The sequence below is a fragment of the Myodes glareolus genome, chromosome 1, assembly GCF_982192425.1.
Source record: "Myodes glareolus chromosome 1, mMyoGla1.1, whole genome shotgun sequence".
Lineage (NCBI taxonomy): Eukaryota > Metazoa > Chordata > Mammalia > Rodentia > Cricetidae > Myodes > Myodes glareolus.
Genome location: NC_142026.1, coordinates 129,197,334 through 129,220,370, shown reverse-complemented (window position 1 = coordinate 129,220,370; position 23,037 = coordinate 129,197,334). Strand labels below are relative to the sequence as shown.

General features: G+C 42.3%; 1 protein-coding gene across 1 annotated transcript in view; it reads left to right on the top strand.

Annotated features, from left to right (window-relative positions):
• The window catches only part of Syne1 (spectrin repeat containing nuclear envelope protein 1), a 477,339-nt gene that overhangs the window by 180,256 nt on the left and 274,046 nt on the right, over positions 1 to 23,037 (top strand). Inside the window, exons 35-45 of the mRNA XM_087912026.1 lie at positions 609 to 831; positions 1,200 to 1,298; positions 3,619 to 3,806; positions 4,181 to 4,304; positions 6,248 to 6,414; positions 9,597 to 9,750; positions 11,806 to 12,434; positions 14,904 to 15,083; positions 16,346 to 16,496; positions 16,882 to 17,040; positions 18,108 to 18,290. Coding sequence (XP_087768152.1) covers positions 609 to 831; positions 1,200 to 1,298; positions 3,619 to 3,806; positions 4,181 to 4,304; positions 6,248 to 6,414; positions 9,597 to 9,750; positions 11,806 to 12,434; positions 14,904 to 15,083; positions 16,346 to 16,496; positions 16,882 to 17,040; positions 18,108 to 18,290 — 2,257 coding nt within the window. The remainder of the gene's footprint in view (positions 1 to 608; positions 832 to 1,199; positions 1,299 to 3,618; positions 3,807 to 4,180; positions 4,305 to 6,247; positions 6,415 to 9,596; positions 9,751 to 11,805; positions 12,435 to 14,903; positions 15,084 to 16,345; positions 16,497 to 16,881; positions 17,041 to 18,107; positions 18,291 to 23,037) is intronic.

Below are 23,037 nucleotides of genomic sequence, written 5' to 3'. Positions count from 1 at the left end.
GTCCTATGAGAAATCATCAGCTATTAAAATTCTTAGACCAGGTGTGTCTGGGCCCTGATGATGGAGGATGAATATACTGCTGAGTTATGTAGTGGGAAGCCACTGGCTGAAGGAATAAATGATAAATTATCAAAGGCTGTTTTTATGTGTGACTGGAAAGGGTTTAGTAAATACAGCATACTCAGTTACGTTTGGAAAGGTTAAGTATGAACAAATATGACTGGTTTTGGAAGTTTCTGGAACACACAGCTTTCCCAGACCAGCTGACCTTTAGTATTTGATTGATGAGGAAACCACATACTCATCTGTCTTCAGATGTACTTGAGGGCTTATTTCATCACGAGACGTGGCCATCTCTCTCTTCTGCATCCAACCTACACAGCCACCATTGCCAAGCCGTTTTCATGTGCTTCTAGGCATCTGTTCTCCCCAAATGAGGCCAGGAAGCAGGTGGCATCTGTTTGCAGCTGCTTGCCCCTGCCCCGAAGGTGTTTAGATGTCCGTGAAGCATGCTGTCCTGGTAGTCTCTACTGCTGTTGTGTCCGTTCACGAAGGTGAGCCTACTCAGCCCTCACTGACATTTCCTCTTGTTTCAAATATTAGGTGACAATTCAAGAAATAGAAGGCAAAATTGACAGCATTGTAGGCTTAGAAGAAGAAGCCCAGTCCTTTGTCCAGTTTGTCACCGTTGGAGAGTCTGCCCGCATCAAAGCCAAGCTGACCCAAGTAAGAAGATACTGGGAGGAGCTGTGTGAACACGCACGGGGCCTGGAAGGGACGATCCTGGGGCGCTTATCACAGCAGCAAAAATTTGACGAGAATCTGACAAAGGTGAGAACTGGCCCATGCATGGTAAAGTTACATATTTAATACACGGACATACAGTAAACTCTCCAGAAAAGGAGCAATAAAGAAAGACCACATGCTAACAACCCAACAAGTGCTTAGAAACTGAATTCAGCACTATATTTACGGCAACCTTGGGATGTACAAACATCATTATTATACATTGTGTTAAGATTAAGTCTTAGTACCTTTGCAATGATTTTAGATTTTATTAGAAAACCTTTTTAAAAATGCAATCATGACATCAAAAGCTCATCTACAACAGAAAAATTGCCGAGTCCTCGATACCCTCCTCTGCCTTGGTATGTATCTTAAATTACTTTCATGTCCCACCATTTTTTTTTTTTTTTTAGATCCGGCAATCTGTGTCTGAATTTGCAGAGCGGCTGGCTGATCCTATTAAAATATGTTCCTCAGTTGCAGAAACATACAAGGTTCTCCAAGAGCATATGGTGAGAGCGTATCACCACACTTTTTCATGTTTATCCCCTCAAAAATTTGGTTATTTCTACTTGAAAGGAAAACAGCAAATACTGAGAGAGTGAAACTTGGAAATATTTTAGGTTAGTTGAGGAATTAAATGGTTCAAACAACATCATTTCTTCTAACAAAACATCTAAGTATGCAAATTAGTTCCCATTTAAAAAATATATAATATTTATATATTATGTAAGATTAATACTATAATAATTATAAATTATAATAAATATATATTTATAAGGGAAATAGTCATTTAAAAGATATTTACTGAGCAGGGGAGATGCGTGAGTTGATAAAGTACTTGTATGTAAGTACCGGTTGGATCCCAGGCACCCACAGAAAATCAGACCAGGCACAGTGGCCTTCTGAAATGTTCAGGAGGCAGAGACAGAACCACAAGGGCAGGATGACTAGACTAGTCAGAGATGTTCCGGGTTCAGGAGAGATCTTGCACCCACTAACAAAGTGGGGAGTGACTGAGAAAGACACCCAACCTCAAATTTGAGTTTCTGTATGTGTGTACCCACACATGTCCACACATGCAAACATACATTTGCATACCACACACATAGATATATATGATGTGTAAATGTGCTTATACATGTATGTGTATATATGTTTCTCTTCTCATCAGAATATGTGATTTTTCAGATTAGCTCTTTAATAAACCCCTGTCCTCCTCTCCACTATTTTATGTGTAAGAAAAAAAAATGGTCCATGCAGGGTGAATTTTAGACGCTAACCGGACACATTTAGGTATGAGAGAATTTCATCCCCGCCTCCCCCCAAAAAAAAAGATCTCTAAGAATTGGTATCCTTGACCCGGCTACGTACCTCCCGATTACTATCAGTCTTCAGCAAAACAACCCATAGCCCTGGGAGAACGCAGGGAAAAGTGCAAAAATCAAGAATCACATACAAAGAGACACTCACAGGAAACACGCTGACTGAGGAGCCAAACAACATTCATGGTCCCTGCTTTAAGAGCATGTATGCAACAGACTTGTCTCTTCTACAGAGGAAGGGAGCTGCAGGCTCAAAGAGATGAACAGCAAACACACATCTGGAAAGGATGTTGTTCAAATTGACAGCTGTGTATTTTTTTTTTCAATGTGTTATGTCTAAGACATGATCTTTCCCTGAGCATAGTCATCATGATTTAAAAAAAAATTACATTTACATATTTCTTAACAGGGATGGTGTAGAGGTCAGAAGACAACTTACAGAAATTGGTTCTCTCCTTATACCATGTGGGTCAGAGGTATCAGAGTCGCCCTGTTTGATGGCAGCCGCCTTTACCCACTGAGATGTCTCACAGGCCATAGCCCCAGGAAAGTTTGTCTCCCTACACAGTTCTGCATCCCAGAAGGCACTTTCTCCTCACATTTGACATGTCTTGCTAAAACTCATAGCAGGGCACTCTTGGCTTGTTGAACTCCGTGGCAGCCTTTCTGACTGAAGGGTTGGATGGGTTGTGATGGGTCTAACTGGAAAAGGGACCTCATTGTTCATGCCACGCTGTTACTGCCACCCAGATATTCCTTCAGCCACAGTTCTGACTTCTGGGATTTCAGTTACCTGAAGTCAAGCACAAGTTAATGATACTAAAGTAAAAAATCTTAGATATAGGTAGATCATACCTTTTATAAACACCTCCATTCCACTAGAAAGGGTTTGACAGAGTGAATCACACAAGAGGATTTACTAAATGGACCACAGGGTACCCTGGGTAGCCCAGCAGGCATTGTCTGCATGCTGGAGCGGCTGAGAACCTGAAAACTGTCCTCAGGACCATTTGCAGTCCAATCAGGCATTGGCGGTCGGGAGGATTCCTGAGGAATGACTGTCTTCCTTATTGGAAGGCAGCAGATGCGGCAGGAGGAGCAGCAACAGCGGAGTAGGTGTACTCACCAGCAAACGACGAAGGTGGACAGGCAAAAAGTGACAACTTTTCCCTCAGGCCTCCTTATGTCAGGAATACTTCTGGAGGGTTAAACCTCCTGGGAAATATCCTCCTCGACCCCCTCAGAGGCGTGCCTCTTAGTTGATTCCAGATCCAATCGAGTTGACAGCCAGTACCAACCATCTCAATTACAGGGTGTAATTATAGCCATCTTCTTCGTTTATGTTGTTAGTCACTCGCCATTCTTAATTTATAAATTGAGCCTGGCATGGGTCGAGAGAAAGTAGACTGTGCCTAGGTTGGCATCTGCATTTGCAGCTACTGTGAATCATTTTGGCCCGCACCTCCTGTGAATCAAGACGCGCCTGTCTCCTCTGCTCCCCCCTCAGGATCTCTGCCAGGCCCTGGAGGCTCTCAACAGCACAGTCACCAGCTTCTCAGCCAGCGCCCAGAAGGCGGTGAACAGAGAGTCCTGCACCCAGGAGGCTGCGGCCTTACAGCGGCGGTATGAGGAGATACTGCACAAGGCCAAGGAGAGACAGAAGGCACTGGAGGACCTGCTGGCCCACTGGCAGAGGTGAGCAGCGTTAGCTCTTGCCTTGCTCTCCATGGTGGATAGGGGAGAGCAGATGAGTGGCCCCATAAGGGATGGGAAATAATGACCGTAGATATGAGATGAGTGAGTCTGGATGCCTACTGCAGGGTACCCATTGAGAAGGAAGCCTGAGAGTAGAGAGGAAGTGTATGTGTCCTAACCTATTCTACGAATGTGAGCAAGTGTGTGAGAATTCGCATGAAAATGAATGAAGTTAATCCCTTTGGTCTGCAGGAATAACACAGCCAATGAGCATCATTTGTAACAGTTCATGTCAGACCCACCAGCCTGGAGAGAACGTGTCTTCTAGGGTAACCATCTTGGATGAAGTAAGAACTTTTTATCTCTCTCTTTAGGCTGGAGAAGAAGCTGTCGCCCTTTCTGACCTGGTTAGAGCGATGCGAAGCCATAGCCAGTTCGCCAGAAAAGGACGTTTGTGCAGACAGAGTCAAAGTGGAGACTGAAGTACAGTTAATACAGGCAAGCTCGGGGAGGGCGGGGTGGGAATGGAATGATCTTGTATGGTTGCATTTTTTAAGTTAATTTATTAGTGAAGTATCTAAGTCCCTTAACTATCCCGGAAGCACCATTTGACATCAAGGCGTGCTGAAAGAAAGAGAGCACTCCCAACTCACAGACATGGTGACAGTGGTGACAAGGGAGCTTGGTGGTTCCCTGGGTCCATGGTGTCTTAAGCAGCCCTGTAATACAATGTGTAGCATCTGAATATAATTGGTATTCCAGGAGGAGAAGGGGCGAGTCAGAAATGCATAGATTAGGTGAGGTTGGCAGCCTTTTGAACATAGGTGATTTTTTTTAAAACAAAAGGCAATTCTGTAAAAAAGAATAGAATGTAAAAAGAAATCAAGAATAATTGTTATATTCAAGAAAGACAAGAAAAACAAATGAAGCCCCAATAGGAAGACAGAAAGACACTGTGGCTTAAAGCATCCTTGAGAAGCCAATATTCTAAACTTAAATAAAAAATATTTTTATTATTAAAACTTCAGACAATGTTGCTGATTTTGGGATATTAGTAATGTGTTTGGAGGATGCCATCTGAGCCAAAAATGTCAGCAGGCAAAATTGCTTCTGAAAAGAGACCTATTGTACAATAGATTCTTTCTTGACTTTCGACATCACTCTTCAGTGTAACTAGGAAAAGAAGCAGAGAGCTGATAGTTTGATATTTTTCCTAATAGTCCCCCTGAGATATCTCTAGTGTCTGAAACCACTGGCCACCTCCTGTTTCTTCCCTCCCTGACTCCGGAAGGGTGCTATACCCCTTGTCCTTTCCCACTCTGGCTTACAAAGCTTGAATGGTCTTCGTCTTCCCCAAAGTCCCTTTCCAGAAACCCTGGGGCTTCCCTAAGGGTGAAGTGGCTCACAGCTCAGTTTGACTCTTTTACAGGTGAGGAAAGGTGGTTCCAGAAGGAGAGCCATGGCTCCTTTCCCGATAAATCAAACCAGAAACCTACTCTCCACTTTAGCGATGCCTGTCTCTATCCCATTGTTGATTCTTTCACTTGTTCAATGAAACAAAATAAAAATGAGTAAGTGTCAGCCAGTGAGAAGACTAAGAGAGATCAGAGGCCTCTGTCACAGGGTCTGAACACTGCAGTCAGCCAACACCCCCCCCCCCGCCCCGCCAAGCTGTGACCTGACAAAGTGGGTGTAGCTGCTCACCTCCTGGCCTTGCTTTCCAGGTCTTCTCTTTCCTGTATCCTCCCCAGCATGGAGTCCAATACTTACAGGGGGGCTTCCTTGTTATCATGGAAGGGGTCTCCATCCTTTCCTGCCTCCGCAGTTCTGTTTGCATTCTATGTCGGGCCCCACAGAGAAGCAAAAGGAGCCTCTGGATAAGTGTTTACTGTGTGCTGTCATCTCTCTTGTGATCACTTTAATTTAACCGCTTAATCACCTGCTGTTAGCTTTGATTTTTCTCATTAGCAAGAGCCAAAGACCTCAGAGCATCCAAGAAGTTCATTGCGTAATCATCAAAAATAAAAATAAAGCAGTTGTATTGCATGCCAAAAGAAATGAACACCCCCTTAAGTTCTTCAGTTTTTCCTAATAAAGTCTCTAATATATAGTCACACCATATTCCCAGTGCCTGGAGTGACATCTTGATTTAAAATGGCAATCCCTTCTGCAGTAGATTGTCCTTGCTTCTCTTTGTCTACTCAGTTTCCTCATTGTCAGAGAAATTCACAGCTTCCAAATTTGCCTATCTGTTACTCAGACACTGAAAAACCAAACAGGCCTCAAAATCATTTTAAAAATTGTGCTAAAAGTGGCCGAGAGCCCATGATAAACCAAATAACAACATCTCTCTATGAATTGCACAAGAATGTAAAGCCAGCCTCTAGCAGTCGGCTGGGTCAGTCCTGTTGGAGTGAGGCCTGTCTTACATTGTTCTTCAGGCTCTGCAAAATGAAGCTGTGTCCCAGGCCTCGGTGTACAGCAATCTCCTGCAACTGAAGGAAGCCCTGTTCACAGCGGCCTCCAAGGACGACGTGGCGGCGATGAAGCTGCAGTTGGAAGAGCTGGATGAGCGCTGGAGAGACTTACCACAGACGATCAACAAAAGGTTGGTTCCTTGCCAAATGGCCCCGAATGATGCTCGTTTGTCTGCTAGGGTGAACGGTGTGTTTTGTTTGATTTTACTTAATGTGGCGGTTCAAGGGAAGATTATAAAAGAAATGAAAACTACTCTGCCTGTCATGTTTGGATCCAGATGTCCTCAATAGTGAACATTGCTGGTGAGCCTGGATGCCAAGCATTGTTCTTACAATGGGCCAAATGATGAACCCAGCTCAAACACGTTGAATTGAGAAGGTTGCTGCTATTTGTATTATTTATTATATTTGGAAGAAAATGGCTGCTAATATTTTGCCTCATATGTTATTTATTTTTCAACCAGAGAGTTTTACACACAACTGCTCCTCCCAACCACTGCAATGTACACATTTGGAAAAACAGAGTAAAATGATGTAGCATTAAGTGGAGGTGAAAATAGATTAAATCTTAATTAAGTTGAGGATTAATATTTGATTAATTAAAAGCATGCCGGTAACTGGTATTGATTTCCAATGGTTTTATTGTTGGCATAGCAGCTGCATCTGAATCTCTGGCTGGTTCAGCTCCTGACTGAACTTTCGCAACACTGCCCAGCTGCTCAGGGTGAGGCCCGGTGGGGACTCAGAAGTCCTGCCAGGACCACCTCTGCCTCTGTAGCCACAAATATAACTTTCAGCTAAGTCTCTGTCATTCTATTACCAATAAAGACTCTGGAATCAGATACTGGGATCAAAACTTGCTAACTCAGAGAGGCTGAGAAGCAAGAGCTAACCTTCCTCCTTAGCCAGCCACCCAGCGAGAGAACATCTCTTTGCCATCCCAAACAAAAAAAGAACCACCAAGCTCCAGTCCCTCCCTACTGCTTTCTTTATGCTTCTCTATCCATTTCCTGTATTCCCTCCAAGTCTCTATGGCTACTTCCTCTTAACTAGTCACCAGCTCTGCCTCCTCACCCAAGGTCTTACTTATTTAATTAACAGAAACCCAGGGTTCATAGTGTGTTCAAATATCCGGCAGCAACCAGTGTGGTTCTGCACACACTTTAACCTCTCTGGCTGCCAGAGAGTTCACTTACTCAGCAATTGTTCATTGTATTTCTGAAATGAAGTTCTGTTGCTAGGCACAGGAGGTCATTCCCCACTTTCATACTATCTATGCTTGCTCCCTTGTCATCTCTCATTTGTGCAGTCAACCAACAGACGTTGACAGGGTCCCTGCTGGGTGCCAGGCACCGCACCAGGTGCCAAAGCCATTAGAGTGGAGAAAACTTAATCTTGAGTGCTTTTAAAACCAAGCTGAGGATAACAAGAAACCCATGAGAGGGGCCTGAGAGGAACAAGCACGGAGGACTATGGAAAGGAGGGAGAAGAGGATGGTTGTATGTCTGGGGGAAAGTCACAGAGAGGAATTAATAATAGTTCTTCCAAGTCAAGAAGCTTCCCTCAGAACAGGGTCTATTTACTAACTCCCAGAGAGAATGGGAGGACTTTTAACTGACACAAGCATGTGAAGGCATTGAAAGTACAAGCTACATATACATACATTATATATATATATATATGTGTGTGTGTGTGTGTGTGTATGTATGTGTGATATAATGTATGTATATCTACACACACATATATATATATATATGTTCATATATATATATGAATGAAAGTATAAGCTATGCATGCAAGATGTTCCGGTAGCTTCCTGTTCCATAGGATATTCCATGTGATACAACACTATGATGAAGAGACTTAGGAGAACAAAAAGGGCTTATTTCAGCTTACACTTCCAAATCACAGTCCACCACTGAGAGGAGTCAGGGCAGGAACTTGAAGCAGAAACCATGGAGGAAGGCTGCTTGCTGACTCACTGACAGGGCCGCCCTCAGCTAGCCCAGGATCACCTGCCTAGGAATGGTGCTGACCATAACAGACTGGGCCCTCCTCTGTCAATCAACAATCAAGTTAAAGCTGCATGGAGCATAAAGATAGTCTGTAGAGAAACTGAATGTACACCACTGGAATATGTATTAATATCGGAGGGTTGCTATTTTCAATTCCAGTTTGGATTCTGATCTCAGTCACCTATTAGTAATCAGTTAATTCCCTTGCTTTACAAGTTGGTTGATCTCTGCAAATATGCCAGTCATCTTTTCCAATTCTGTCATTATAAAAACAAATAAAATTCTTGCATTTGTGGAGTGGGAAGAGGGGCAAGACTGGGTTGGAGGAAATAAATGTATCATTCAACAAATGAATGAAAGAGACTGTTTTGTTCCTGGTGAGAAATACTGGCAAAGCAACACAATAAGGCACCGTGGCACTTTAGACACACCTGAGCAGTTCGCCAGGGCAGACAGGTGTTGCTCTGGTGACCCATATACAGTAGAGCGAGCAAATGAGCAAAGGTTCTAAGACAGCAGTGAATGGACATGCACCAGAGAGATAAGGGAGAGAACAGGTAGGCTGTAGCAGTTGGGACCAGAGAAAGAGATCAAGCAGGACACAGGACACCACTATCGCACGTCATAAGCTCTGAGGAGTTCGTCTTCCCAGCTCTAACAGGAAGTCCTGCCTGGCTGTCACCTTGAGTGTAGGCAGCTGGGGAAGGTATGGGGGCAGTAAGACTGCCAGTTTAGGATGCTTCTAGAAACTGGGCAAGAGGAAAGGGCCTAGACCGGAGATGGGTGGGATCGGGCACAGGGAGAGATGCCAGTCTGCAAGTGGTGGTGATGCTGCTAGAGCAACAGGCACAGCCGAGGTGATGGCGATGTGGAGCAGAAGCACAAAGAAGGAAGAGCAACCCACCAGAGTGGACAGGGGGTCCCCAAGAGCGGGAAAACCAGGAGAAAGATGGGGCTTGGGAGAGAAGGAAGAGCAACCCACCAGAGTGGACAGGGGTGCCTGAAGACCAGGAAAAAAATGGGGGTTAGGAGAGAAGGAAGAGCAATCCACCAGAGTGGACAGGGGTGCCGGAAGACCAGGAAAATAATGGGGCTTAGGAGAGAAGGAAGAACAACCCACCAGAGTGGACAGGGGGTCCCAAAGAGCCGGAAGACTAGGAGAAAGACGGGGCTTGGGGGTCTGAATATACCCAGAGGCCTGGCTTGTCTCTGTATAGCTATTTTATTTTGCTCAGGGAGTAAGCTCCAGAGTAAGCATTCAGGTCACAGCCAACCACTTACTGCCCCTCTCCCCACAGGATGCACTTCCTCCAGACTGTGCTGGCTGAGCACCAGCGCTTTGATGAGCTGCTGTTTTCCTTCTCTGTCTGGATTAAGCACTTTCTCAGCGAATTGCAAGCGACTTCGGAGATAAACTTAAGGGACCATCAAGTGGCTCTCACCCGGCATAAGGTAAAATGGATTCTCTCAAGATGGAAACGACGTATTTCCAGCAAAGAGGCCCCTTGAATTCAAAGGTGTAGCACACTAAAATACATACATGGCAACAATTTAGCTTTTGTGTTTGTATGAAAAATGGCTTGATAATTGGACTTATGGACCCAGCCACTGTGATGGGCAGGTAGATTTCAGATAAAACAGCAGGGTAACCCCAACAGTAACAACAACAACAACAACAACTGTAATTTAGAGCATAAAATGTTAAGAATTTCAATTTTTGAGTTTTCTATTTTGTTTTGGTCCAAAACCAAAGACTGATACAAATTCCACTGTCTCGGCAGCTCATTTTTTTTTTTCTGAATTAACTACTTTGTATAAATATGGTTCCAAATTCATGAATTATTGATATTTTCCTTCTTTGTAACCTATGAACAATACCTATTGTGGTGCTATTAAAATTCAAAGTCAGATATTGATCAAGTATTGAGATGCTAGAGTTTCTGTATAGAATCCATATAAAACATTTAACAGTTGCTAAGTGTTTATTCTAGGCTGGCTTTGTATGCCCCTGCTACGAAAGGAAAAGTAAACCTTACAGTCTTCAGGACATGAGACAGTTTTGCAACTGATAGAATCACAGACTGAATGTCCATAGCACTCCAAGGAGCCTGCCAGAGAGGTAATACTTTCTGACTAGGTGCTTCAGAGGGATGAGTCTCAGGTTGGTCAGCTGACCCACGTCAGAGTCTTTGAATAGACTGACTTCACAAAGGTGAAGAGAGAATGGACTTACGTAGGCAGGCTTTCTAGAGGAAAACCTTTAAGTACAAGGAGACCAGGTGTCTGGAGTGAGAAGAAGTGGTTTAATTGTCAGGCTGGGGACTATCCAAAGCCATCGTGGTCAAGATTAAAACAAGTGATGGTTTCTCCGTTGTTGACTGTGGTTTCCTGTCCCACCTGGTTCCCGTAGTCATTAAGTCCCAAAGAATCACACAGAGGTCTACATTAATTGTAAACTGATTGGCCCATTAGCTCAGGCTTCTTATAACTTACATTAGCCCATAATTCTTGTCTGTGTTAGCCATGTGGCTTGGTACCTTTTTCGGCGAGGCAGTCACATCTTGCTTGCTCTGTGTCTGGCTTCCTCTGCGTCTGGGTGACAACTGCAGACTTCCCTCTTCCCAGAATTTTCATTGCCCTGCCTCTATTTCCTGCCTGTTCGCCCCACCTATACTTCCTGTCTTGCTACTGGCCAATCAGCATTAAGAATAATGCAAATGACAGGATAAAAGACCAACGTGCCACAGCACTCTGTGGTGAGAACTGGGCTAAAATTGATGACAATCTTCTGTTGAATTTTAAACATGATTCTGAAAGCATTGCTATAGATAGCTTTAAAATATTTTATTTTATTATTTTTAATTATGCATATATTAAAATGTGTGTGATGTGTGTGTGTAAGTGAGGTTGTACATATGAATATAGCTGCCCACAGTGGCCAGTGGAGGCCATTGTATTTATTGGAGGTGGAATCATAGACAATTGTGAGTCCTTTGGAAGGACATGAATCAGTTTTAATCACTGAACCATCTCTTCAGCACCCTGTGGATGAATTCCAACTGCCAAGCTAAAGGGTGATGATAGGGCTTAGTCAGTAAAATACCATGGAAGCTCAAGAGCCAAAGTTTTATCTCCAGCATTCATGTGAAAATTTCAGACATGGTAGCATATACCTTTAGTCCTAATTCCAGGAGGCAGTGAAAAGATGATCTCTAAGGCTTCCTAGCCAGCCATTCTCACCCAATCAAGTACCTAAAAGTTCACTGTGAGACCATGCAGGGGTGAGCAACTGAAGAAGATATTCAGTGTTGACCTCTAGCCTCTGCATGCATGCATACACTCATGCAAGCCAAGTCACACATGCACAGAACTATAAATAAAGAATAAATAAATAAATGCTAGGCACTCCATCGCATAGACTCTCTTCCCTGAGATTGCAAACCCTGTTGTTTATCAGTAATAACTGTGGTGGCGTGTCTGAGAACCAAAGACTCTCCTCCCTTCCAGGACCATGCTGCAGAAATAGAGAAGAAAAGGGGTGAAGCAGAGAGTCTGCAAGGTCACTTGGCAAAGTTGCGGTCTCTGGGACGAGCTGAGGACCTTCACCCGCTCCAGATCAAGGTTGATGATTGCTTCCAGCTCTTTGAGGAGGCCAACCAGGTAGTGGAGAGGCGGAAGCTGGCTCTGACACAGCTCGCAGAATTCCTCCAGAGCCATGCTTCGGCATCCACTCGTCTCCACCAGCTCAGGCAAACAGTGGAAGCCACCAAAAGCATGAGTAAGAAGCAGTCAGAGTCCCTAAAGAAAGACCTTGATGATGCTATTCAAGACGTGAAGGCTTTAGAACCCAGCGCCGTCTGTCTTGATGGCGTCCTGACCAAAGCCCAGTACCACCTGAAGGGCGGGAGCCCGGAGCAGAGGACCTCCTGCAGAGCCACCACTGACCAGCTCTCTTCAGAAGTAGAGAGGATCCAGAATCTTCTGGGAACCAAGCAGAGTGAAGCAGATGCCCTGGCAGTCTTGAAAAAGGCTTTCCAAGACCAGAAAGAAGAGCTGCTGAGAAGCATTGAAGACATTGAAGAAAGGACTGACCGGGAGCGCTTAAAAGAGCCCACCCACCAGGCTCTGCAGCACAGGTCAGGAACCTGGCAGACGCCAGTCTCTCCTGCTTTCTGTTTGCTCGGGAATTCATTCTCATACCAAGAATTAATAGTACCCTATGTGGGCAACTGTCTCTTCTTGCTATCTCTGTCTGTTTCTCTGTGTCAACCACGCCCCCTCCAACTCTCCCCCACACCTCGCTACTTCCCTTGAAGGTAAATGTGACACTTGGGAATTGTTCATTTATTTTTGATTTCCTTAAGGACCTTTGTAATGACAGTGTATGTATGGACACTCTGAGACATTACCTACATGAGGATGGTACATCCTATTATCTATTGGTGTTTTTTCTTGTTTTGTTTTGATTTATTTATTTATTTTGGGGGTGGTTGTTTTGTTTTGTGGTTTGTTTTTTTTTTTTCCTAGGCAGGGTTCCTCTGTGTAGCTTTAAGTGTCCTGAAAATTGCTCTGTAGGCCAAGCTGGCCTCAAACTCAAAGAGATCCACCTGCCTCTGCTGTCCAAGTGCTGGGATCAAAGGCCTGCGCCACCACCACATGCCTATCCTATTATCTATTTCTTCCTATCAAGAATTCAAGCAGAGGGGCTGGAGAGATGACTCAGCAGTTAAGATCATCTGCTCCTGCAGAGGACTGGGGTTCGGTTCCTAGCCCTCCCATGATACATAACCATCCACAGCACTGATTCTAGTTCCAGGGAATCTGATGCCCTCCTCTGGCCTCTCTGATCACCAGACACACACATGGTAGGATACATAGGTGCAAGTGCTCACACATACAAAAATAATTTTTTAAAACTAAAGAATGCAGACAGAGATTTATATAAATGTGTGGTTCTGGGGACGAATGGATCAGCAGGTTCCTCCCTGAGGAGGTGGGTTTCCAGTGTTTCAATAAGGCCTGGAGCTAGCTCATTGTTTGAGAGTAGGAGACAAAAGGGCAGAGGGGAGGGAATGGAGACATTGGTCCTCCCATGCTAAGAACAGTTTAGCAGAGAGGCAGGTGGTCCTCTGAAGTCCGTGTTCACTCATTTAAAGTGACGTCAGTCAACTTGGCTAAGTGTTTCTCCACAACTGTTTGTAACTCTTTGCCTAGAGGGAAGCAGGAGACAGGCAAGAAGGTGTGAGTGAAGTTGGGGCTTTCCCAGGAGTGTTCAGCGAAAAGGCAAAGGAGCCAGGAGGTAGTTCCTTTAGTAAATTTGGAAGTGATTTCCATCTATGAATATAGACTCCAGTACAATCTTTTACTTTATGAATAGAACCTTGTCCCTATTCAAGGGATTGAGTTCAGTCTCCAGCTTTGAAGGCGGAGAAACTTTGAAGTGCACTTACACCAACATGCATAGTTGATGAGGATCATTGTCTCTGCCAAAACCACTGTCGCCCACCCAGTTCTAATCAGGACAGGAAACCGAGACAGAAATGTGGTTTACGTTAGAACTACAGGAGGCCTCTTATTATATCATCTGATATGATATTGGATGAGTTTAACAATAAATTAGCAAGGAAGACTAAGGTTTGAAAAAGTTAAACTAAATTTCCAAGTAAAGAGGCACAGAGCTGCTCGCTGTAGCTCATCCCAGAAGCTACCAGCAGCACTGAGAATAAAAAAGACCACTGATCCTCTCTGGCCAAGCCAGGCCAAGCAGATGGGGGGTCCCCAAGCTGCTGGAGATGAAGGCCCAAGCTGGCTCAAGGGCCCTGTCAACTCCTCTAATCCACTCAAAAGCACACATTGGCTGAGAAAAGGTTACAATAAACTTCTGGATTTACTCAGTCTTAGATATATAGATAACTCCCTGTCCTGCTTGCTGTAGGCGCTTCGCACATGCATTTGCGAGGTGTGGAGAACCAGGGACATCTGCCTGCAGCCACCTTGGGAGCAGTTGTATATTACACACTGCAGCACAACACCAGAATGCATGGATGAGTCAGTGGCCTCCTGTAGGGACACATATGCAAATGGTTATGCATTAGGGGACAGAAAATCAGGATTGCTTTCTCACAGAAATCTTTTATTAAAGGTGGCATTCTAGGTTTTAATAGTGGATTTTTTCCATAAAATGTTGATGGTGCTCCTTTGACTTTAAATGAAACAACTGTAATACTGAAGGATGATTATTTATGTGACCTGGACCCCAGAGCTCAGAAAGATTTCCAGGACCTTGCAAAAGAAGAATTCACCTACTTGGCCTATAACATTAGCCTTCTTTGAGAACTATTCGACCACCAGAGGAGAAGCTAAAAGTTCAATAAAACGTTGCAAATAAACAGTAAGGGTGATTTTTAGTGTTTTCTAATATATGGTCATTTTACAAAATTATGTTTTAAAGTTTCTCCCTCCATTAATATGCATTAAATTAATTGCTGTGTTGAGACTTTTGCTAGCTGTGTTAATATGTGCTTTCTGAGGTCCGGAGTTAGAGAGAGGAAGTATCGGTTCATGACTTTGGTAGTTTAGCACTAAACTAACATTTGGATTTACAGGTTGCGAGTTTTCAACCAGCTAGAGGATGAATTAAGCTCCCGAGAGCATGAGCTCTGTTGGCTGAAAGACAAAGCAAAACAAATTGCCAAGAAGGACGTGGCTTTTGCCCCTGAAGTGGACAGGGAGATAAACCGCTTAGAGGCTACCTGGGAGGACACTAAAAGATTAATTCATGAAAAGTAAGTTTCTCTGGAACTGGTCAAAGTTTCCAACTCGGTTTGTAGCACTGCAAGTTACCTGTTGCTTTCTGAAGATGTGGCCAATGGTTAAACAGCCCTGGGTATTCTAGGCCCTGCTAGCAACACTAAAACTGCAATACTTCAGAACTATGTTTAAAGTTGCTCTCTTGCTATGCAAATGCATGTGAAGTTGATGTTAAAAAAAAAAAAGATTCTCTGAAAGCAGTAATTATCCATCATTGAGGGATGCTACAATTAGAATTTTAAACTTGTTTGGTTATATTACCTGTAATTGAGTTAGTTAAATTTTAACTTGAAAAATTAAAATTTACACATTTTACCGTAAAGTCCCCCCTTTTTTCCTGGGAAATTCTATGACAAATTCATTTAGAGTTGGGAGAGTTCTGAGGCCTGCTAGATGACCAGGTAGGAAGAAATGGCAAGCTCCAGGTTCAGTGAGAGAGCCTGAGCCAAAAAGTAATGTAGAGAAGGATTGAGAAAAAGAGCCGATATGGAAATCTGGCTTACATACACGCACGCACACACACACACACACACACATACACACAAGCAGGAACACATAAATGTATATTTTTTTTATTTCTGAGAAGAAATTTTAAGGCTCACATTACCTGGGTCACTGTGATATTTTAGCTGAAGAATAATTAAATGGGGCATAAATAAATAAAATGGATAAATGTACTCATTCTTACACAATCAACTCATGGTTGACAGTTTTACATGAGAAGCTGATGAAGAGGATCTCTTCAGGGAAGGATGCTGGGACATTTGGCCACTCATTTGCTTTTAAAGAAGTGAGCCTCAGGCGCTATTGCACCATATACAAAGGCACTTGAAAGAAAATTCGGATTGGTTTATATGAAGACTTTAAACGGAGATTCTTAATTTAGCTATGCCACACAAACACTGCTTTGTTTTATCTGCTATTGGTTTCTCCCCCACCACCACCACCTTCCTCTCGACTTATAGAATCAAAAATAACCTAAGCGACATAAAAAACCACTTTAAAGCTTGCAATATTTGGGTGCCTCACGTACGATTGAGTTGGAGAGGAGACTGAAGTTAGAATTTAGCAGAATAAACTAACAACAGTATTGATCTCAGTGGGGAGAGCATGGCTTTCTTTTGGTACCCACACCCATCTCTGAATGCATTTGTGCAATGATATATTAGGTCTAATCGAAGAGAAATCTTTCTCCCTCCTGATGTGTGATAAGTGATATTTTCTTTAATCATTACAGCCAGGGGCAGTGCTGTGGGCTTATTGACTTAATAAGAGAGTATCAGAATTTGAAGTCAACTGTGTGTAAAGTTCTGGAAAGTGCTGGCAATGTCATTGCCATGAGAGCTACCGTGAAGGACCAGGAGGACCTGAAGTGGGTCTTTGCCAAGGTAAAATGCAAGCACATTTATTTAAATTGTCTTCAATGTTCATCCATGCATTTTCCTCTCTGCACAACTGTTCTTGTTTCACAGCTAGGTGTGGATAATTCCCGTTAGCAGTTCAACTCTTTTTCTAAAAATGCCGATTTTTTTTAGAAAATTTTAATTCAAGAAGATTATAGATTTATATATGTAATACATATCTGTATTTATGTATATCTCAGCTGTATATATATATATATATATATATATATATATATATATATATATACATGTTCACATATTACCATTAGTTTCAGCATAAAGTTAAGCAAAATATATCTCTTAGAAGGCTAATGTTTTAAACCCTCATCACTGGTTGTTTAACTAATTAAGAAAACGTTTATGCCCACAGCATGAAACTGCCAGGAATGAAATGAATTCTAAACAGAAAGAGTTGGACAGTTTTACCAGCAAAGGCAAACACTTGCTATCTGAGCTGAAAAAAGTCCACAGCGGAGATTTCAGCTTGGTCAAGACTGACATGGAAGGCACCCTGGACAAGTGGCTGGATGTAAGAGCACCCCCTGGAGTCCCTGCGCGGCCTACATGCAGGTTCTTGCAGGCAAACGGGCAGAGGATTAACCAGAGATTGGAACTCCAGTTCTAGTTTTCAGAGTTAACTCCAAGTGAAGAAAAGTGATAGTTGGAGGGAGAAGACAGACGCATGAGCTGGTGTGACAAAGCTTGCTGACAGAGTCCCAGAATTCCATTTGATAACTACAGGCATGACAAATCACAACTTAGAGCATTTCCCTTCTCAAAATACTGCTGTTATGGATTAAAAATGGATAATATATCCATATCCATATTAATTTTCTAATGATAGAAAATTAAATTGCAGTAAATATGAATTTGGGGTATAGAGGCCGTAGTCTTGCACTGACGAGATCAGGCTTGTATTTTAGAACTTGGACTTTCAATTCTTACACCGTCATTCACTAGCTCCATGGCCAGACCCTAAATGTTTTCTGTATCACAGACATGCTCAAATCTAATTAATGTCCACCCCTGTATCACAGCATTACAAGTAAAAGTGCTTAGAAAATAAATACAGGGCTGGAGAGATGACTCAGATTGAGCGCACTGGCTGCTCTTGTGGAAGGTCCAAGTTTGATCCTCGGTGCTCACAGTGCAGCCCACAGCCTTCTGTAACCCAAGCCCCAGGGAATGCAGTGCCCCTTTCTGGCCTATGTAGGCACTGCACACGTGTAGTGCATATACATACAAGTACAAAACACCTGTGTACAGAAAATAAGTTTTAAATAAAGAAAATAAATTTGGTGCCATCCTATCTGGACCTCAGTCCTGTAGAGTCCTATCCAGTAAGTGCTACTTCTGTGCATCCTGACATACCCTTTGTCATTTGTACCCCAACTTACGAATGAAAAGTGAATGTCTCAGAACTCGAACAACTCTCCCATTGATGGAGTTAGTCTACATATTGGTTGGCATTTAAGGTATGCTAATAAATGCACAATAATTATTTTGAAATTTTGTCAGATTATAATTTTTCTTATCATGAAGGCATTGGTGGGGGAGTAAGGGTTGAAGAACCGCATATTTTGACTCCTTTCCCAGGTATCAGAGAAAATTGAAGAAAACATGGACAGGTTAAGGGTAAGCCTGTCCATCTGGGATGAGGTCCTCTCAAGTAAAGATGAGATTGAAGGATGGTCCAACAGCTCTCTTCCACAACTGGTTGAAAACGTCAGCGATCTGAACAACAGCCTCAGAACTGAAGAATTCCTGAAAGAATTTGAGGTAAATGACAATACCTACATGTGGAGGTAGGGCATGCCATTATACGGAATAAGAGAGAGAGAGAAAAATGAGTGTTCCTACGTCCATTCTGTTTTTTAAAGACACAGAGGAATAAGGCAAAAGTCACCTAACTTCAACTATTGATTTTAAAAATTGATTAGGCTCCAGCTAAGCAGTTTTAATAATTATTTCTTAGTTGGGGCTTATATTCCTCACTCTTCTGTTGCTGTAATAAAAAAACCCTGATATAAATCAGCTTTGGAGGGAAAAGGTTTATTCAGTCTTATAGTTCTGAGAAGGATACAGTCCATCTTAGCAGCTAGAGCACGGCAACAGGACTGTGAGGCTGGCCCACCACAGTTCATCTTCACACAGGAAGCAGAGAGAGAAATCCAAAAGTGGGGCCAAAGTATGAACACCCCACTGATATACATCCTCCAGCAAGGCTTCCCCTCCTAACAGTGCCACCAAAGGGCCACCAAGTCTTCCGACACATTAGCATATGGGGACAGTTTTTATTTAACCACTATCAATGAACTTCAAACATTAGTATAAAAGAAAAGTACACGCATGAGATCTTTGTTTCTAACCTTTCTCATTGCCATATCATTTTCTGTTGTGAAATAAGACATGACTTTGAGTAAGATCACTCTCTTTGAGAAAACATTAAATAATCAAATTTCTTGCTTGAGTTTAGTCCTTCCTCCATTGTATGTTACTCAGAATACCTAAGTTTGGCAACAGAATTTCCTTGGATTTAATTTTCAGAGGTCCCAGGTTAGCAGCAGTCAAGATTGCTAATGAGTCAGAGGTAGCCTTTAAATCATGCATATGATATCGGGAGGTAAAACCTGTAATGTTTCACAAGCGAAATTAGAATCTGTAAAACTTGCTTTTAAAGGATAATCTTAAATTTTTGATACATTTGAATAAAAAGCTATTGATATGTTTTAGCATGTCCTCCAAATAGATCTCTGTATTTATAACTTCTTCAAATTTTCAGATCCCTATAAAACATTATAAGTTACAAAATATCCCGAAGTTAACCTATGCAAACCAGACATAGCAAAAAAAAAGTGATTATCTTGATTTAACAGATTTTTAAAGGCAGTTCTTGTAAAGATTACTGTGAATAGATCAATATCATAGCAGAACCCTATTGATTTAAATAGAAGTTTTATATCAGTGTACTGAATTTTTAATGTAGGAAACTGGAAATGTAATATCATTGCTATAAAACATGTAAAAAAAAGTACATTAAGTGTCCAATTATTCTGTAAATATGGTACCTTCCTTTGCGAAACCCAAACCAGGAGTGCTTGTAACTTTTTGTGCCTATTCTTCTTCATTCAGAAAAGAAACATCTACACTGAGCTGGGGTTATGAAGAAGGATGCTCAAAAGAAATCCTACACTAGCTCAGAAGTGAGAATGATAGAGGGTTATTTATTTAGGGGTAGACTTACAGATCACAATCCTCTACTGGAATGGGGAACAGTAAATGAATCCCGAAGGCTGAAAAGAGGCCAGACGCATGTTTACATTGGCATAAATAGTATAAGAGGACACACCCAAGTGGGCGGGTAATTTAAAGGCTACTGGCCGTAGGAATTCCTACAGCATGGTTATGCTTGGTGTTGTGTTATATTTTATTTATGGAAATAGGAGAATATTAAAGGTAAAAAAGTACCCAGCCTTTGAAAATTGTGCTTGGTTATTTATTCTCAACTACATTTAATCCTATTGATTGTGTTAATTTTTAAAATTCATCCATGAAATTCTTAGCAAACATTGTGCCTGTTAGTTGGGAATTTTTTGACTTTTGAGGTTTTGGGGGGCTTTGTTGGTTTTTTTGTTTGTTTGTTTGTTTTGTTTTTGCAACCTTATACAGACTAGAGCCATCTGGGAAGAGGGACCCTCAACTGAGGAATTGCCTCCATCAGATTAGCCTCTAGGGCATTTCTTGATTAATAATTTATGTAAGAGGGACCATCCCTAGACAGGTGGGCTGTATGAACAAGCAAGTAGAACAAGACACAGAGAACAAACCCATGAGAAGCTTTTGTCCATGGTTCCTGCCTTTTTTTCTTGAGTTCCTGCCCTGGTTTCCCTCAGTGATGGATGCTGACATAGAATTGTAAGCCAAACCAATCCTTTCCTCCCCAAGTTGCTTCTGGTCATGGTGTTTTATGACAGATAAAGTGTTTGTGGTGTAATTATGAGACCCTGGTCTTAGATCCGCAGAGCTCTCATATGTCCTGTGGGTGTGGTGATCTGCCTGTGTTCCTATCTTCAAGAATCAGTGGCAGGAGACCCTCAGAGCACATTTATTAGCCAGACTTGCCAAATCAATGAGCTCTGGGTTCAAGTGCAAGACCCTGCCTCAATATATAAGGTGGATAGCAATTGAGAAAGAGACTCAATGCTGACCTCGGGCCTTTGCACACAAATGCACAGACTTACACATGTGCCAGCACAATACACACGTGAATGCACATTACACACAATTGAAAAACCATATAGCAATAATAGGGACATGATTAGAAATTAGACAGGTTAAAGAGAGAGAGAGAGCTGTTTTAAAAGGCATGTAATGGACTGTCATCCAGTGAAAGAAGATCCTGTTCACATTCTGCAGTCTGGTACCCCACAACCCCCACACCCACACATCTGGCACATACAAAGACCTGACAGGGAAGTGAATGAAGGACTGTAGTCTGGTGTAACTGTACTGCCTAAGTTACCAGGCACTCTCAGACTCCAATAGCTTTTGAGAGCTCTTGTAATATAATTTCAATTTCTAAAGGTATCAGAACTCAAAAAAAAAACTATACAGACTAAACATTCAGACATAGTGAAGAATCTCAAGATCTTTTTTAGTTGGTACTGCTGATGTTACAGCTTGTAGAGTGGTTTGTGCTGGAGTTGGGTATTCAGACTCACAAAGGGTGATTGTTAGAAACCATGTAATACAGAATTAAATACACATAAGAAAACGCTAATTGTGGGCTGGAGTCCTCTTGGTGGTTAAAAACATTAACTGTTCTTCCAGAAAACCTGGGTTCAATTCCCTTTATCCACATGGTGCTCACAGCCATCTGTAGCAGTTCCAGGGGATAGGATACCCTCTTTTGGCCTCTGAACCAACCGTGTCTGTGGTGCACAGACATAAACACCTATACCACAAAATAAAAGAAAAATTTTTAAAAAGAAAAGAAAAAAATGAATAACAGGAATCATGTCTTAGTGGTAAGAGTGTATATTGCTCCTCTTGCACAAGACCTTAGATCAATTCCTAACACCCATGTTGATAATTTCACAACAGCCTGTAACCAATGCCTCTGACCTCCACAGGCACCTGCATTTAGGTGCACACACACACACACAAGTATACACACATGCTCACACATACAAACACATACATTTGCACACATATACACAATTTTTAAGTAAAATAAATCCTTTTTAAAAATCTAATCATAAAGCCTGCAGAGATGGCTCTGTGGCTAAGAGTACCTGTTGCTCTTGTAGAGGGTCTGGGTTCAGTTCTTAGCACCAATATGGCAGCTCACAGCCATTTGAACCTCCAGTTCCTGTAGAACAAGTACCTTCTTCTGGCCTTTGTGGGCACTAGGCATGCACATACTACACACACACATATGTAGGCAAAACATGTCTTTAAAAAGTCTATTTGTAAATAATTTACAGTTAGATAAATTTGATAAAAATAAATTTAGTGCATACTCAAAATTTATCTTTCTTGGTCAGATGATGGTACAAAGTTATCATCTTGGCACTTGGGAGGCTGAGGCAGAATGATGGCTGAAGTTAGAGGGTAATTTAGTCATGTAGCAAGATCATATTGCAAAAAAACTATCGTTGACTAGTTATTATTATACACCTTATTATGCACTAAACCCTTGAATTCTTGATGCCTGATACATCCGCAGCAGACGCAGGGCATGCCATGGGATGCTGTGCTATTCTATGGTGCGTCTTCCTGCTCACAAGGATGGGGACACCATGCTGAGAACCTGCAGTGACGGTCAATACTGCAGCATGAGTTCTCGTAGGACAGGCTGTTGTCAAATCAGCCTTCCTGTGCTGACTGCAGAAACTTGGCTATCTGTGAGCCTCAAACCCTTATTTGGTGTGGCAAGGTTCAGTCTCCCAGAGATGAGCTTTTTGTTGCTGACCCTGTGATACGTCGGTTACTAAATCAATGCACTGGAACCAACCCAGAGCCTGACTCTGTCCTTCCTGCTGCCAGCCCTTTCTTCACACAATGCTCTAAGTGAGTGTGGGTCAGCAGGTGAGTTCCCTAAACACCCTGCTGGTGCTGTAAAAAGCCACCAAGGCCGGCAGTGAGTTCCATATTGTACAATAAATTGCTTTCTGAACTCAAGCCATTGGAAATTCTGTTGTCACAAAGCACTAGGTTCTGTTTTTCAAGCTGAGAGCACTCTCGTATTAAACATTCTTTTGTGACTCAGAACTGTGAAGTTTATAAGCATCTTTGCTCAATAATGATTCTTGGTTTGGTATTTGTTTGTATGTTAATTGCTGATTGAAAAGGGGCAAGGGTAAGTAAAATAGCAAATGCAAAAGTTATTTCTGCTTCAAGGTCTTGTAAATATTTATTTGAAGCATGTTTTCTGTGTGCTGTTGATAGTCCCTGAGCAGTCCTGGTGTGCATTTGTTTTAGCTTGCTTCTGTAAGACTTTAGCATTTCCATGGTAACTGGTAAT